At 39.8% G+C, this 17359-nt stretch overlaps 1 protein-coding gene across 1 annotated transcript; it reads left to right on the plus strand.

Annotated features, from left to right (window-relative positions):
- The first annotated feature begins 8524 nt into the window (after positions 1 to 8524).
- On the plus strand, positions 8525 to 14219 carry LOC113093026 (E3 ubiquitin/ISG15 ligase TRIM25-like). Its single transcript, XM_026258846.1, has 4 exons — positions 8525 to 9340; positions 11059 to 11154; positions 11234 to 11313; positions 14078 to 14219. The coding sequence occupies exons 1-4, from the start codon at positions 8759 to 8761 to the stop codon at positions 14217 to 14219; spliced, it is 900 nt and encodes a 299-aa protein (XP_026114631.1). The 5' UTR covers positions 8525 to 8758.
- The last annotated feature ends 3140 nt before the right edge of the window (positions 14220 to 17359 follow it).

Below are 17359 nucleotides of genomic sequence, written 5' to 3' on the forward strand. Positions count from 1 at the left end.
AGTCCTAAGCCATGGAGTGTTGGTGGGAAGTGGACTCTACGGAGACTCCAGAAGCAGTCAATGTCACACTCTCTGGTGCCACCTCATGGCGTTGTGTTTCACTTGTTCTAATCTGGCCTCTACCCTTGACTTTAAGACTATTAGAGTCCTCTAAAGTTTATTTTGATGAGGGCATCAAAACTCTCTAGAAGGGGGAGGGTGTAGCCCAGTGGTAAATTTGGGCATATAGTGTAAAGGGGACAGGGAGGGTTATGATTAATCTCTCTTACTCTCAAAAACGAGTCACATGACTATTAAAAAAGTAAACGTTTATTTACTTTAAATAATAGGGGACATCTGATTTCTAATTAAGGAAATATCAGTTCATTTTACATAATTAAAAGGAAATAAACATTTGGTAATTTTATTTCATGACAGTAATTAAAACTAAAGTTTATATTATTTAGCTGAATAATATTTCCAAAGGTTTTATGAAGTTAGCCTTTTATTATTTTATTTTTACTGTTTTTATGTGACCATTTTTTTTTTTGATCAAGGTCTCTTTTATTTTCAAAGATAACAAACAAAAGATAAACAATATTCACATGAAATAGTCAAGTCTAGTTCCTGTAAATACAAACAACCCAAACAGCTCCCCAATGCCCGCCACCCACATGTACTGGACCCCAACAAATTACCATGCAACCAGACATACTCAGATATGAGTCTGCAGATTCATACATATATAATTAAAATATCTAAATAAAATAAAATGACATCATCCATAAATAAATATATATATCTCTCTACAGAAAGCCATCTATGACTGACATAAGTGACCTAAAAAAAAATGATCAGGAACAGAGGCAACATGCCTTTCATTTTAGCTTGGGCTAAACCAAGTTTATCCAAAAAAGATAGTTTGTCAGTCTACGGGCACATTGTTCAAGGTGGTCAACATTGGGACAGTATACAGAGAAAAGTAAACATTGTGTTGTGAACTTGTACCTCATGACATCTGGCATAGTAATATACACGTTTACCATACCCACAGAACGTCAGAGGTATTATGCTCAGTTGAAAATATCAGTCTCATGAACATTCTGCGGCCTCCGTGGAAGGGAGAATATTCTTCTTGACATAAGTCATAGCCTTGTCCGGATCAGTAAACTCCCTGTCCTCCCCTTTGTAGGTGACCTGAAAACGCGCTGGAAACAAAATCCCGTACCGGACCCCCTGTCGGTCGCGAAGCAGTTTCCTCACCTCTGTGAATGCAGCCCGAGCTTTAGCCACAGTTGCCGTGTAGTCCGGGAAGATGGTAATTGGTTCCCCGTTGAAACGGAGCGGACCCCGGGTGCGAGCGCATCGTAGTATCTGGACACAATCTTGGTAATAATGAAGCTTAGCAACGATGGCTCGAGGTTTTCCGCCCGGCTTCTTTGGCCCTAAGCTCCGGTGCGAGCGGTCGATTAACGGCTCTTTATCCAACTGTAGCACTTCAGATAGCAACTTTGATACAGAGGTTGTAGTGCTGGTGTCAGGAGTTTCGGGTACACCAATGATTCTTATGTTACATCTCCTCATACGCCCTTCCATATCTTCACACTTCGATTTCAGTTCTGCCATTTCTGCCTTCATCTCGCTCACAGAATTTTGTAAAGCAGCCACTTCATCTGACCAAGCTGATAGCCCCCCCTCTACCTCCTTGATGCTAACTTTCACCTGGTCGATCTCAGACTTCAGCGCTGCGGTGTTATTTATTATCTCCGTTTTCACCTACTTCAGCTCATTCTTAAGCATTTCGAAGTCGTCAGCGAGAGCATTTTTCAATTCTGACTTTATCACCGCTGAAATGTCCGCTTTCAGAGAGAGAAGGATTTCTGATTTCAATACTTCTACGTCCATCTCATGCGGCGCAGGTGAGGGCGGGGTCGCTTTAGCTGGGCTCTTGGCAGCACTCTGGTCCGAGGAGGTATTGGGCCTTGTTTTGGAGGTTTCAGTATACTTAAATTTCTTCAGCCTCGTGTCCATCAGGGCCCCGTCGTGGACTTGTTCCACTATCCGATGGAGTTCAGTAATAGTTCACTGTTTTACGGAAAGGAATACACCTTACGTTTTGGTTAAAATAGAGGTTCAACGGGAGCTCGCGTCAAACACAGCCTCACTCCATTGCGGCCAAGCCACGCCCTTTATGTGACCATTTTTATTGGTCATTTGGGTATTCACGCTGTATAGTCAATGGTGTTTGGCTGCAGGTATGTAAAAAGTAAAAAAAAAACGTATTCACACGTGACCTGGTGAGAGACACGTGAGAAAGTGCTGGAAGTTTTTTCCGGTCTTCCCCCTGGACTCGTGTGGAGCGCGGGACGCGGGCACGTTGAGAAGAAAAACGAACGCTAGAAAGTGCAAGTAAAGTTGATTAATCTGAGCGGGAGGCGCAGAGAAGAGGACCGTGGAAACGGGATGTTTGTGAGCCGCGAGACTGAGTGAGAAACGAAGCCGGAGACCCGTCTGATGGAGCGGGAGAGAAGAAGTGGAAGCCGTGAACGCAGATAGCCGAGATAGTTAGCCACGGTGGGGGTATGCTGGGCGGAACTGTCGTTTAATCGCACCGCACCTGATCATCCGGACCAAAGTCTTTCAACGCTCTCAATTTTTTGCAAGTGTCCGTTCAGTGCACTCAATGTTTTGCAAGACCAAAACAGGCCTGCAACGTTTTTTTTTCTTCGTTCAAAATGATATCGTGAGTAAACTGGAACATGTGTGAATGTGTGTGTGAATGGGCCCACCACTGCATTTGCTAAGACTTGTTTCAGGACACTTGGCGTGTTTTTTTTTTTGTTATTGTAAAGTTCTATGTGTATTTCAGATTGTTAGGAAAGAGTTAAGGAGAGGGGACTTTTGAACCACTTATTCAGTGTTAACAAGTGTGATTGAAACTACTGGGGTTTAAGCTAAATTTTAAAGGAGTAAATATTTAAGTGTTTTTGGGGAATATTTTGGTTATTTATTTTTGTATATTCATTAATATTGAATTTTGGGGAAAGCTTTTATATTCTGTTTGCCAAATTATTTTATTTAATTAAACAAGGGCGTTACCCATTTTTTGCTAAACTAAAAACCATCTCTGGGTCTCATTATTTTTTATATTTTATTGTCAAAAGGTTTTAAACCTCATTAGACACTTATTAGGTGCACCTTCGTGGTATCCACCTGAACTACACCGAACCCAAGCACCCCCATTCTCACGTAAGTAACTCACACAGTGGTTGTATGGGTGCTACATATGTTTGGGTGAACTAAGCCTTTAATGACTAATTAAAGTTACTATGTGTAGTTATTGCAACATGTAAGGTGGTTTGGTTTGTGTAAAAAGTCTCAAGTTCAACTTGGGTCATAGAGGGCCATAGTCCTGCCGAGTTTTCCTTCCACTAATTGAACACACCTGAACAATATAAATCAAACCAATTAATAACACACCACTTGACATTTACAAACAGGTGTGTTGGAGCTAACCCCTGCAATGTAGTAGCCCTACATGAAAACAAAACAATAATAAAAGGATCATTTTAAAGTATGGTTTGTGTGTCTGTGCATTACACCACACATATTCACAAAACGATCACTTTATATTTAAATTAACTTATAAATGTGAATTCATTTTATAAACTATAATTTATAAGTATCACATATTGTCTTTAAATGTTGTACTATGAATATGTAGAATTCCTTTATTGACATACATATAAACGAGTTGTACTAAAGTCTTAAAGCAACTATTTGATGTTTTAGAACTGCTATAAGGAGCGTATATAATTATTTTTAAGCCCGTTTAATAGATTAAAAAAGAAAGGGGTGGCCTATAATTTTTACATAGTACTATACATCTATAAAATATTTAAAAATACCCAAATGTATTAATGATCAGAAGATGCATTTGTTACATAATTTATTCATTAATAATGGACGAATAAAACCGATAACTTAATTGTTTATTTAAATAACTTACATTTATGTAATGTAAGCAGGGTTGACAACAGTGAATTCTACACAACAGCACACATACATCACTCAATCAGATGCCTATTTGCATGTCTTTTAGATGTTTTATCGAACATTTTCCTGTCAGATGTTAGACATTAAGTGATCATGTATATGATTTATGTAAATGTACTTTGGTGATGTGTGCTGGCTGGAGCTCCGCTGTTCGCTATACAGTACACAAATAAACATATTTTAGTGCAAATCACAAATATACTATACTATTTAAAGGGGGGGTGAAATGCTATTTCATGCATACTGAGTTTTTTACACTGTTAAAGAGTTGGATTCCCATGCTAAGCATGGACAAAGTTTCAAAAATTAAGTTGTACGAGTATGGCTCTGTGTGACGTTAGATGGAGCGGAATTTCCTTATATGGGTCCTAAGTGCACGCTCTTCTACCGGAAGAGCGCGCGCTCCAGTATAGCAGAGCACTGAGAGAGGCTGAGCACAGCCTGATCAGAGCGAGAGCGTCGCGAAAAGTCACAATAGAAGTGTGTTTTTGGTTGCCAGGGCAAGACAACCCTGCACAGATTACCAAAAGAGAAACAGCATTAAGGGACCAGTGGATGGAGTTCATTTTTACAGAGCATCAACGGAGTTGTGCAAGTGTTTTTGTTTGTTCCCTGCATTTCGGATTGCACATCGTTTATTTCTTAAGGATAATGCAGTCCCAACGGAAAAGGGTCACGACTGTGTGTTGGAACCACAGGCGGTGAGTAAAACTGCTTCAAATATCTCTGTGTTGTTAACTTAGCTATCCGAGCGTAAGCATATCAAGTAAACAACATGCAATGTTGTCATCAAACTGCACTTTCCACATGTACAGCTTAAAAAAAAAAAAAGACGACATAAAGTGGAACTTAGTCATTTTCCCAAACCGCTAAGCAAATATATACAGTTTCAGTACATACCACATAGCATACCACCTTTGCTGATGCTGCTCTTGTTAAATTTCAGCCTCTGGATCTGTGTCACAGCTTCACATGCTCTCAACTCAAAAGCCTACTGGCGCTCGTGATTCTTTAGCTCCGCCCACACGTCACGCCTCTAGGCGCTCGTGTTTTTCCGGGAAAAATCGGTACAGACTATCTTTCTCTTACGAAATATAATAAAAATAAAGACTTTTTGGAGTTATGAAGGATGCAGTACTACTATATAGGTACTCAAGATTAACAGGATATTTAGTGAAAACGAGCATTTCACCCCCCCCTTTAACGTCTTCACACCTTTAACTGTTTGCTCTACAGTAGCTCAACAAATTCATCATTAACAAAATAAAACCAACTTTTCCGCATTCAAATACTCACATTTGAAAACACCCGCGTCCATCCTCGCAATTTATCTGCTTCTTTTTCGTCTTCGTATTTATGACGCTCTCCTGTTGCATCCTGGGATTGAAAAGTGTCCCTCGATGAACACTGAAGAATCTGGACTGAAGCAGTAGGACATCCGGGGATTTCTCGCTTACTATTTATGAATATTGAGGTTTCGGACATCCTACTTTCTTCGCCTACTCTTTTTTTCCTACTACACAAATGATGTATACGTACGAACGAATCTCGCGAGAATTTGAAATTTTTTGCCTACTCTTTTATGAATACTGTGGTTTCAAACATACTAATTTGCTCGCCTACTGCTTTTTGCCTGCTATATAGTATGGAAGTATCCGATTTCCGATGCAGCCAGTATATATAGGGGAGTGGTAATGGGGAACACCTGATGATGAATAGCCCTAAGCAGGGGATTATGGGAAATGGAGTTGGGAATGGAAATACAAGAGTCCTGAGTGGAGTGCCCTCTACTGGAGTTCAATGGCACTCCAGCTGATGATTGTGACACAAGTATAAGCTAAATGTTTTAAGTTAACCAAGTTAGCTTAACTGAATAAAACTTCATATGATACATTTGTCACACAATAAAAAGAGGAAGAGTTGCGTTTGAAGAATGCGTTTGTCGCCATGTCATTGAAACGCTGTTATTTTCATCTCGGAGTCCAATCATCTTTGTTTGGGCTTCCCAGGGACGCTGTACTTGGAGATTAATGGTTACAATTTATGTTTAACTCAGTTCCCGAAAATTATAATCCACATGTAAAACTATGTGCAGCACATTTTGCTGAGGACAGCTTCCTCAATCTCAATCAGTTTAATGCCGGATTCGCACAAAGATTATTCTTGAAAGATTGAGCAGTTCCCTCTTTGTCTGGAGAAGGCGTTGTTTATGGACAACAACCGGTAAGTGTATTTTATTATTTAAATTGGTGCTTTTAACAGTTTCTGTAACTTATTACACAAAGGGCAACGCTGTTTAGCTTTGTTAACTAGATGTTAGGGCTGTGCAAAAAAATTGAATGTGATTTTCATGCGTATCTCATCAGTAGAAACTCTCCAGTGATTATAAGTACATCTCCAGCACATACTCCTGCCCACTTGCTTCTCAAAACTAGTCCAATCGCACGTTTCCAGGAGGTCAGCCTGCTCTATGCTGCTGTCGAATCACAACACAGGAACCGCTGGCCCAATCAGAACTGGTTACATATTTCTGAAGGAGGGACTTTATAGAACAAGGAAGTCATCAGCCCATTTTTATGACAGTGAAAACAGCGTTATACTTTTTTTTTTACACGCAAAACATGAACAAATGTTATATTGCACACTGTAAACACAATCAAAGCTTCAAAAAAACACGAAAAACAGGACCTTTACCTTAATAAACAGTTGTAGTTTGCAAATAACTCTAACGAACACAACCATTACAACAGAACTCCCATAAGGTGGGAAGAATACATTAAACAACTTAACATTTTCTGACGTTTCAGTGTGGATAAGGCACTTTTGGAAAATGCTTGAAAATGCTAGTCTGGATGGAGAGCGTTTTAAGGGACAATTCGTTTGTTAAGTCTGACGTCATTTTTTACCCTCTTCCGTGTCCAAACGCTCTATCAGATACAACAAGAAAACAACAAATGGTGCTAATACACTCACAATGTGATTAATATGACAGTCTTGTCTAGTTAACGAAGAATTGGCATACATTTCTTCATAATTTCGTCATCAGATATTATTTTTAGCTTGTCAGTGTCTCATCTTGGTCACAAAAAAAATGTCAACCATCATTGTAGCTTATTTGAGCAATATTCTTAAACTGTAGTTATTTGAAAGTTTTATCTATTTACGTGAGATCAATAAACACTGTTTGTACTGATATCCACCTCCCTTCACCCTCCGTGGTAATAAACCTGTGTGCCCTATTTCCATTGGGTAGTTACTTCCTCTTTCTCTAAAAAGGGGTGGCATAGTTAGCTTGTTATACTACATTCCTTCATCACTGTGTCTACACTGGACACAACAGTTTTCGCACCACACTGCAACAGCTAATGTCTGTCTACACTGTACGTGACAAAGCGACCATTGAAAATCATTTGAAATTTGTATCAATATGTTTTAAACAGAATGCAGCCACAGTTTTCAGTCAAGGATTTGTCATGCTGCATCCAATGTAGACAGCATCGCTGATTATAATGAGTTCAAAATGATTTTGTTGCGCCGTTCTCGTTCTGTGAAGACACTGTGTAAAGGTTTGTTATTGGTAGTTTTAAGAATTGATCCCCCCACCACTGCGCTACTTTCACATTGTTCTCTAGGAAATAAACATGATGCACAATGTGATCACCATGTTTTTCAAATCATCTTTTTTTTGTATTTATCTCAATACAAGCATGCTCTCCAGCTTCAGCTGTACTATGATGACTTTGAGACAGCCAATCCCTTTTTAAAAAAAACTTTTATATTATGGAATTTTTCACCAAATTTTTATGAACTTCCATACTGTTGCTCCATTTCATTTTAAAGGCTTGATGATAAATGGATTTGATATTGTTCTTCGACCTGTGGTTGAAACCCAAAATGATTGCACTGCATTTTATATAAAATAATTTTCTTAAATCTTAAATAGTTTTTAAGTCAATTTTTAAATAATTTTCAAAGATTTTAAATTGCTTGCTTTATTTTTGTGATTTTTTTCATGATTATTTTACTTTTATGTAAAGCATTTTCAATTACCATTTGTGTACAATATATAAAATTACTATATGCTATATAAAAAAACTTGCCTTGATCTCATGGTTTTACAGACTAAAGAGTTTCACTGCTGTATTTGACACTCCTTTAAGTGGAATAATTGTGCAGGTAAGCTCTTCATGGACTATTTGGGTTTTTGGAATCTTAGTGCAAAATTTTTCACTGTTGTTAATTGAAAGTAACACGACATGGTTGTTTTGAATCACGCTTCGGAGCAGTGGTTCGTAACTAAGCTTCGGGATCTCGACACTGCATTGAAACGTCAGTAACAAGAAGTGACACAAATTTTTATACATTATTTATAAACTTGAATGATTCTGAGCTTTTGACAAAAAAAGGATCCAGATATAATATTTAATCATAATTTGAAAACATTCCTAAAAAATGAAGAAACTGTTAATCTGAACAGTTTTTATTATAGCAGTACAAATGTAGTAATTATGATACAGTATTATTGTGGTTTTTAAAGACATTTTCTTGCTTCTCTGTAATTTTTCTCTTGGTGCCTGTGTGAGACTGACATCTAGTGGTTGGCCTGTTTTACACACGTCACACAAACACAGAAACAGGAAACGGTAATCTCCTGTTCAGGGAAAGTGAAACTAAAGTGTAGTCGAGCGGTTGTGTGTTTGTGTCTCTGGATTCAAGCAGTAAAATGGCAGAAGCCAGAATTTCAGTGGATCAAAATGAGTTCCTGTGTCCAGTGTGTCTGGATCTCCTGAAGGATCCTGTGACTACTTCCTGTGGACACAGTTACTGTAAGATCTGTATTACAGACTGCTGGGATCAGGAGGATCGGAAGAAAGTCTACAGCTGTCCTCAGTGCAGACAGACCTTCAGTCCAAGACCTGCTTTAGCTAGAAACACTATTCTGGCTGAAATGGTGGAGAAACTGAAGAAGACTAAACTTCCTGTTGACTGTGACGCTGGAGCTGGAGATGGAGATGTTAAGTGTGACGTCTGTACTGGAAGAAAATACAAAGCCGTCAAGTCCTGTCTGAACTGTCAGGAATCTTACTGTCAAACTCATTTTGATCATCATGAGGAGTTTCATTCACGTAAACCACACAAAGTGACAGAAGCCACTGAACGACTGCAGGAGATGATCTGCCAGAAACATGACAAGCTCCTTGAGGTTTTCTGTCTTACTGATCAGAAATGTATATGTGTGCTGTGTATGGATGAACATAAAAACCACAACACTATATCAGCTGCAGCACAGAGGACAGAAAAACAGGTATGAACGGATTCCAGTAATATCACTGAACAATATGACGATTTACGAGTTACTAACTCTAATGTTATTTTGATACATGACATTCTTTGTTCCCAAGGAACCGGAAAAAGTTATTTTGAAGAATGTCTCATCTCCACACATTGCAAGTAAATGGGGTCAATATTCACACTTAAATCTTTGATTAGTTGATCGTTTTCATCTTGTGATATGCGAGAACCAATGAGGTTTAAAGTTGTTGATGTATCAACATATCTGGGTTGGATTCTGAAAACAGAAACATTATTCAGAATGCAATAGAAAATGAGTTTGAAACAACATGAAAGTCAACAAATAAAAGCATTTTATTAAATGCACTATTCTTTATATCTATTTAACTTGTTAGTGTTGTCTCATATTGTACAGTATTTTTTTATAAATCTGTCTTGAAAACAAGATATGACAGCTAAATGTTATATTTCAACAGTGTATTAGAATATAAAAATAATAACATAATTCAGATGTAGATGGTGAGCAAGTCACTCACATGGAGTCTTCTAACTAGCCGTGGCGTTTATTTTGTGCCTAAGTGTTATATCTACATACATGGAGCATGTGTTTTCATTAACTAATGCATCATGGACAGCAGAAAAATCTCAACCAACAGCAATGAAGGCAATGCTTTTTGTCCCATATTTTGCTCTGAGCAATCTGGTCTCTCTAACAGTGTAATACATTGGAAATAAATGGACGCTGGTTATGATAAAGAAAAAAAAATACAACAGTATTGTTTCTTCAGTAATACCGCAGTAATATTTTATTCTCTTTCAGAACAAAAACAATAGCTTATTATTTTTTCAATAAATCCTAAACATTGCTTTATGAAAACGCTTAAATTAGCTCAAGTCAACACGAATATTTAATGACTGTTTAGTAATACTTATTAACATTCTAAGTAAATTTAATTAACTAAAATATCTCAATATCATCACAAATATGAATCTGGTATATCTTGGCTTAAAAAGGCTAGAGTGACAATCCCAGTCTCCCAACGAGACACTGCATCCTCTTTAAGTCACTATGAGGGAACATAGCTAAGGGGGCGAAGAGAACACAATATCCACTTCTTCATCTGAAGGAGATGAAGCAGGCGTCCCAGAGGCATGGCAAGTGTCTTAATCCCTCTCAGGGAACCATGGTTACAAGCATAACCTGAGACATTCCCTCTTGAGGGAACTCGCACTACATCCTCTGAAAGACACTATTGTCACGAAACACACACACTAACAGGGAGATCCAGTAGCAGTGTTTATTGGTTTATCTAGAAACATAAATCAGCCAGGCAAAGGTCGAAAATCAGGTAAGCAGTCCAGAAAACAAGAAACATAAACAATGGCAAGGAAACACAAAATACAGGGTGACATTTAACAAGGACTCCATGACAATGACAGAAACCAACAGGGTATATAAAGACAGGTGCAAACAATGTGAGTGGGAACATCTGTGTGTAATGAAGTGATTAGTCCAGATAAAGGCTCGTGTGAAAACAGTTCCTGAATTGGGGTGACAATATGGGGAAGTGAGACCTCTAGTGGACACCCAGGGATACACAAACCAGACACTGTGACAACTATGGGGAATATAATACTAAATCTGCCATGCTGAGGGGGGCGCATGCCTTGTTATCACAAAGACAAGCACTAAAAAACAACAGTTTAATGTGATATCCATTTTTCTGCCAGACACAGTTAAAGGAGCTGCAGAAGCAGTTAGAGGAGAGCATCCAGCAGAGAGAGAAAGATCTCCAGCAGCTGAGAGAGACTGTGGAGTCTCATAAGGTGAGTCTGGAGAAGAAGAGAAGTTTGTCTCAGTCTCAGTTCAGACTCACTGAAGCTGAATCACTGTGTGTCCTAACAGCGCTCTGCCCAGACAGCGGTGGAAGACAGTGAGAGGATCTTTACTGAGCTCATCCGCTCCATTAAGAGAAGCCACTCTGAGCTGATACGACTGATCAGAGATCAGGAAAAGACTGCAGTGAGTCAAGCTGAAGGACAACTGGAGCGACTGGAGCAGGAGATCAATGATCTGAGGAGGAGAGACGCTGAGCTGGAGCAAGTTTCACACACACAGGATCACATTCTGTTCCTGCAGGTAACACAGATCTAGAAGAACAGGATCATAGTGGACTTGAGCAGATCCTGCTGTGACAGAGACTCGCAGAGAAACATTTCATGAGTGCAGACTGCCTTTACAAAAAAGAAAATACATTTCATTATATATGAATGATCAATTTATTAAATTATTTAACAATGTATAGAAAATATACAGAGTATTATATTATATTGCAATATAATGAATAACACATAAGGAATTGCTGCTTTCCATATAGTGAAAAATATGTGGCAATATATTTCCTTATAATATATTCAGTAATATTCTTCATTATATATAGATTTACATATAAAAAGACATGTTACTGCATGTGTATAAATATGCTGCGTTCCAGGCAGGTTTTTGAGCCCGTAAGTCACGATTTCAAACCACGATCAACGACTTTGTAGCATTCCAGGCAAGTCACACCTGCATGTCCTAAAGTATTTAGCAAAGAGACGATCACTGTGCTGAAGAGTGCACAGCAATAACTTTATTAAGTATCATATTGTCTTAATGGTGTTCAGCCAATCTTCAGTCTAACCACAGGCTCTACTCTTCAGCACAGTAACCCCACAAACTCAGAATTGACAGAAACCCTTTTAAATTACCAAAAAAATATGCAACATTTAAAACTAACAGATCTCCCCCTATATGAATATTGAGAAACACATGAAATAATATTTAAACATTTACTCTCCTTAACAGTCAGAAGCAAAGCATGCTGGGAACCAGAAATCTGCTCATTCCATGAATGTGTGTATACAGTATATTAGGGACTGTAAGATTCACAGTTCACAGATCGTGCATAAGCATAAAAGTTAACGATGCGATGAATTGATATTAAAAAGTGTGGATTGATACTGGTTGGTATTTGTATCATGATGCAACGTTCCTAACATATTTGATTGGCAAAAAACTGTGTATTCCCATATATATATTAGTTTAGCAAGGGATGTAATCATTAACATTTGTGTAATAGGGCTGTGATGGTGTCTGATTTTTACCACCGCGGTATTCATGGACCAACAACCGCCGGTGGTGCGGTGCTGATACATAAAAAAAAAAAAAACTTGATTTATATATATCAGTAAGGGGATTTCTTAGTGGGCTACTGACACAACATTTCCACCAGATGTAGCCATCAAGCCAAATATTGAATTCATACAAATAAATCAAGTATACAAGTTGAGTCATAATAAATAAAGTGAAATGACACAGGAAATAAGTAGTAATTTCCCTCCTGCCCACTCCCGATTCCGCCAAATAGACTGCAGGGATTTCTCAGTCACGTTAAAAAATCCAAATCCCCTTTCATCTTGAATACTTTCCTTTTCCGAATTCACCATCACATTCAACCGTTTCACTTAGATAATCTGTTCAGGCTTCCCCCACAGGCGACGCAAACTCAACGACTATTTGTCTATCATAGCCGAGCTTGCGTTGTCCTATGGAGGGGGCCACTTTTATACTTAACACAAGCTTTTTTCCGCTAAGTGTGCAACCTGAATCGCTCAGTGGAACCAGTGCCCTTATTGGGAAGCCCTCGACTCAGACTTGCACAGCCACATATTTTTAGGCTGCAGGAGCATTTCTTGTGCAGTCTGCAGGTCAGTGGCTCACTTCACCATAACCTGCCCACAAATTAACACAACTCCTCCGGCAAAATCCACCAGCTACATCCCAAGATCAGCGACTTCAGCAAACTCGCGTTTACCCGTCTGATGCGTGCGTTCCCTTCAGCCGTCTGGCGAGAGTTCTCCCGGTCAGTTCAGTACCTGCAGCCGGTAGGGCCTACCCTTCCAAGTCGCACCCACCAGACTACATAGGCCCTTCCGGCCCTCCAACGAGACAACTTCTCAGAAAATCAAAATCATCCCCCGCCAATACTCTATGCTATTTTTGGTGGAGCGTTCTTTAAACTGGCGGCTGTCCTCTTGTTCATTTGCTTTTTGGGTGGTACACTCTAGGTTCAGGCCATTCCCGAGCTCAGAGCCCTTCCCCGGACAGCGCGCCAAATATATGCTTACAATACCTCAGCTATTTATATGTATGCGTAAACTCATGAAATTATGTTTTATTAACAAGATTCGGTAGGAGGCTCACAGGAACTTAGCCTAATCAACACAGGTCGACCATAATCAAGTAATCAATCCCATAGTTTAAATATTGCTGACTTACCTCTATCCATTAACGGTTTATCAGCATCCCTACTCTACCCCATCTCCTCACTTTGAGTTCATTTTTAAAAATAGATGGGGAAGGGGGGGTACTCTAGGTTCGGGCCTTTCCCGAGCTCGGAGCCCTTCCCCGGACAGCACGCCAAATATGCATACCATACCTCAGCTAATTATATGTAAACATGAAATCGTGAAATGGAGATGGCTCCAGATCGGCGATGTAGTGTTTGGTCTCCCAACAAGATCCATTGCTGAATACTAAATTAATTTGCTGATTGCATAAATTGTATTTTCCTGTGCTAAAACCTGTCAATCTAAAAGAAACGCTGTGTATGGTTTCCCGATGTGGCTATCTAGCAAACTTGAAATAGCAAATTATGACTTGCGATGTTTGATTCAAAATGTTGTGCCATGATTGGGGCTTGTGCAGGGTAGCCCTGGATGCCTCAGATGGGCACAGTGAGTGTGCCACTTGCCTGGGCCACACCCAGGCAGAGATTGTGTTCGTCGAGACAGACTGCTTTCACTGCGAGAGCATTGCTGAGTCCCAATTCGCATACTATCCATCCTAAATAGTATGCAAAAATAGAATTAGTATGTCCCAAATCGTAGCATGTTGAAAGGAGTATTCCAAAGATACCCGGATGGTCTACTATTTCCGGTTAGATTTCGAAGTGCAGATCAATGCACACTCTAAGTGCTAATATTGCCCACAACCCATTGCGTGCGGGACGGAGGAGCTTTGCGATGGCTTTGCGGTGATGAAACATGTCAGCCGGATGCAGCAGTGGAGATGCGCCCTCAGCTTTTAAGTGTAAGAATTCAAATGTTTAACCCTAATTAAAGTTATATTTTATTTCGTTACACACATTGCACATGAATGTCAGAACCAACCGCTTCACAAACGACCTGCGTCTGGTTCTACGACGCCGCCGCCCTGCTTCTTCACTCCTCAACTTGGTAGAAGAACACATTGTAAAATGTATTGTGAAAAAAAAAACGATGAGAAAATAAGATGGTAATAGTAAATAAATTGGACATAAAGAATGAATGAAACGTTAACAGTTGTGGTGTGCGTAACTAGGCAACCACGTTTTCGTTCACGTTGCATGACGTCATCGAAGTATGTCCCAGAACGTGCATACTCTTTTGCTACACACTCAAAAGTATGTACTTTTTCCTCACAAAAAAGTACATACTTTTAGGTCGTGGTATAAGTAGGCGATTTGGGACTCAATTGCATGAGTCTCACCTTCCTTCCCTTGAGGATCACCATCTTTCATGATAGTGGCCCGCCACAGGGGTCTCCCATTTCTCCACTCTCAGGAGCCTTAGAGAAAGAAACTGCAGCGTCAGTCTCCAAGAGGCTATGCCTTCTCAACAGCCTGAAAAGCCTGCTCTTTTGCTTGCTCAGTCCAAATCAGAGCTTGAGCTCCAATGACGCACTCAAGCCACCAAGCACTATCCCTTCCCCATGAGCCAGGGCCCCCACCTGAAGCCCGTGCCAAAAGCCTTCCCGACTTAATTTTCAGCATTAATATTACAGATGTGTTAAATATCACTCTAGTAGTATGTCTATATTACACAACATAAATTTCCTCATTTAAAAGTATCATTAACTGAAACATTGAGTTACAATATTTTAAGTAATTCACATCATTTTGACAAATAACAAATATTGTGTTTACTTGCTTTGCAAACATTCCAGTAAACACTCCTAATCACTCTCCTAGTCTCCAGTCTCGTAATCACTATTAGTAATTATATTTTAATACATCCATCTAAAAACAAATATATTATTGGTGCATTTATGGAATATATTGTAAAAAAAGAAAGAAAAAAATACCAGACCACAAATGTGCAGTATATGTTTTTCAAAAAATAAGTCAACAAGAGCTGCAAAAATCTAACAGTAATACAGGTTACTGGGTGAAGCATGGAGGTGATGAGTTTTGATTTTTTTTTTTTTGTAGAGTTTCCAGTCTCTCTCATCAACTCCTGAATCTAAAGATGATCCCATTATTCCCTTCAGTTCTCTCTTCTCTTTTGACGGTGTGAGAGAATCTGTCCATCAGCTGAGAGACAAACTGGAGGATTTCTGCAAAAAGGGTCTCAAAAATATCTCAGACAAAGGTAAAGAACTGGTAATTCATCTTCTCTCGGAAATGAGTCCATCAACATCTTACACTTTTTTATGTCTGTTGATTACACAGTCACATTCACCACCTTTATTCCCTGGACCAAGAACGACTTCCTACAGTGTAAGTCACAAGAATAAATCCTCACCTCAGGTTCATGTTCTTCCTTCATAAGGTAAAAGAAAACATGACATGCCATGTTTCCACCGAGATTACCCAGAACATTTGTACCTGGAATTTTTTTCCCCAGGAAAAGTTGGTTAAGTGTAGGTCTTTAGATGTTTCTTGAAAATGAGTAAAGACTCAGCTGTACTAATTGAGATTGGGATTCCACCATTCCACCAGCTGGGCACAGTCCAGGAAAAGGTCCGTGAGAGTGATTTTGAACTTCTTTGGGATGGTACCACAAGGTGTCGTTCACTTGCTGAGCACAAACATAAGATTTAACCAATGAGTTTAGGTAAGTTGGTGCCATGCCAGTGGTCGTCTTGTAAGCTAGCATCAGTACCTTGAATTTGATGCGAGCAGCTACTGGTAGCCAGTGTAACCTGATGAGGAGAGGAGTAACGTGAGCTTTTTTGTGGCTCATTGAAGACAACCCTCGCTGCTGCATTCTGGATCAATTGCAGAGGCTTGACAGAACATGCAGGAAGGCCTGCCAGTAGAGCATTACAATAGTCCAGTCTGGAGAGAACAAGAGCTTGGACATGAAGTTGGGTTGCTTGCTCTGACAGGAAGGGTCTAATCTTCCTAATGTTGTGTAAGGCAAACCTGCAGGACCGGTTAGTTGTAGCAATGTGGTTTGTGGAGCTTAACTGATGATCCATCACAACTCCTAGGTTTCTGGCTGTCCTCGAAGGAGTAATGGTTGATGAGCCCAGCTGTATAGAGAAGTTGTGATGAAGCAATGGGTTAGCTGGAATCACCAGGAGTTCTGTCTTCGTAAGGTTAAGCTGAAGGTGATGGTCATTCATCCAGCTAGATATGTCACTCAGACAGGCTGAAATGCAAGCAGCTACCGTCGGGTCATCTGGTTGGAATGAGAAGTACAGTTGGGTGTCATCAGCGTAGCAGTGATAAGAAAAGCCATGCTTCAGAATGACAGATCAAAATGATGTCATGTAGATGGAGAAGAGAAGTGGTCCAAGTACTGAGCCTTGAGGAACCCGAGTAGCAAGGTGGTGTGACTTTGAAACATCACCCCTCCAAGACACACTGAAGGATGTGTCAGAGAGGTAGGACTTAACCCACAGGAGTTAAGACACGGTTCCAGAGATGCCCATCTTTCTGAGGGTGGACAGGAGAATCTGGTGATTAACAGTGTCAAAAGCAGCAGAAAAGTCCAGTAAGATGAGTACCGATGATTTTGAAGCTGCTCTTGCTAGTCGCAGGGCTTCAATAACTGAGAGCAGAGCAGTCTCAGTTGAGTGGCCACTTTTTAAGCCAGACTGGTTGCTGTCCAGGAGGTTGTTCTGTACAAGGAACATAGAAAGTTGGTTGAACACAGCTCGCTCAAGTGTCTTTGCAATGAATGGAAGAAGGGATACCGGTCTGTAGTTTTCAAGAAGCGCTGG

The sequence above is a fragment of the Carassius auratus genome, unplaced genomic scaffold (genome assembly GCF_003368295.1).
Source record: "Carassius auratus strain Wakin unplaced genomic scaffold, ASM336829v1 scaf_tig00214833, whole genome shotgun sequence".
NCBI classification, from domain to species: Eukaryota; Metazoa; Chordata; class Actinopteri; order Cypriniformes; family Cyprinidae; genus Carassius; species Carassius auratus.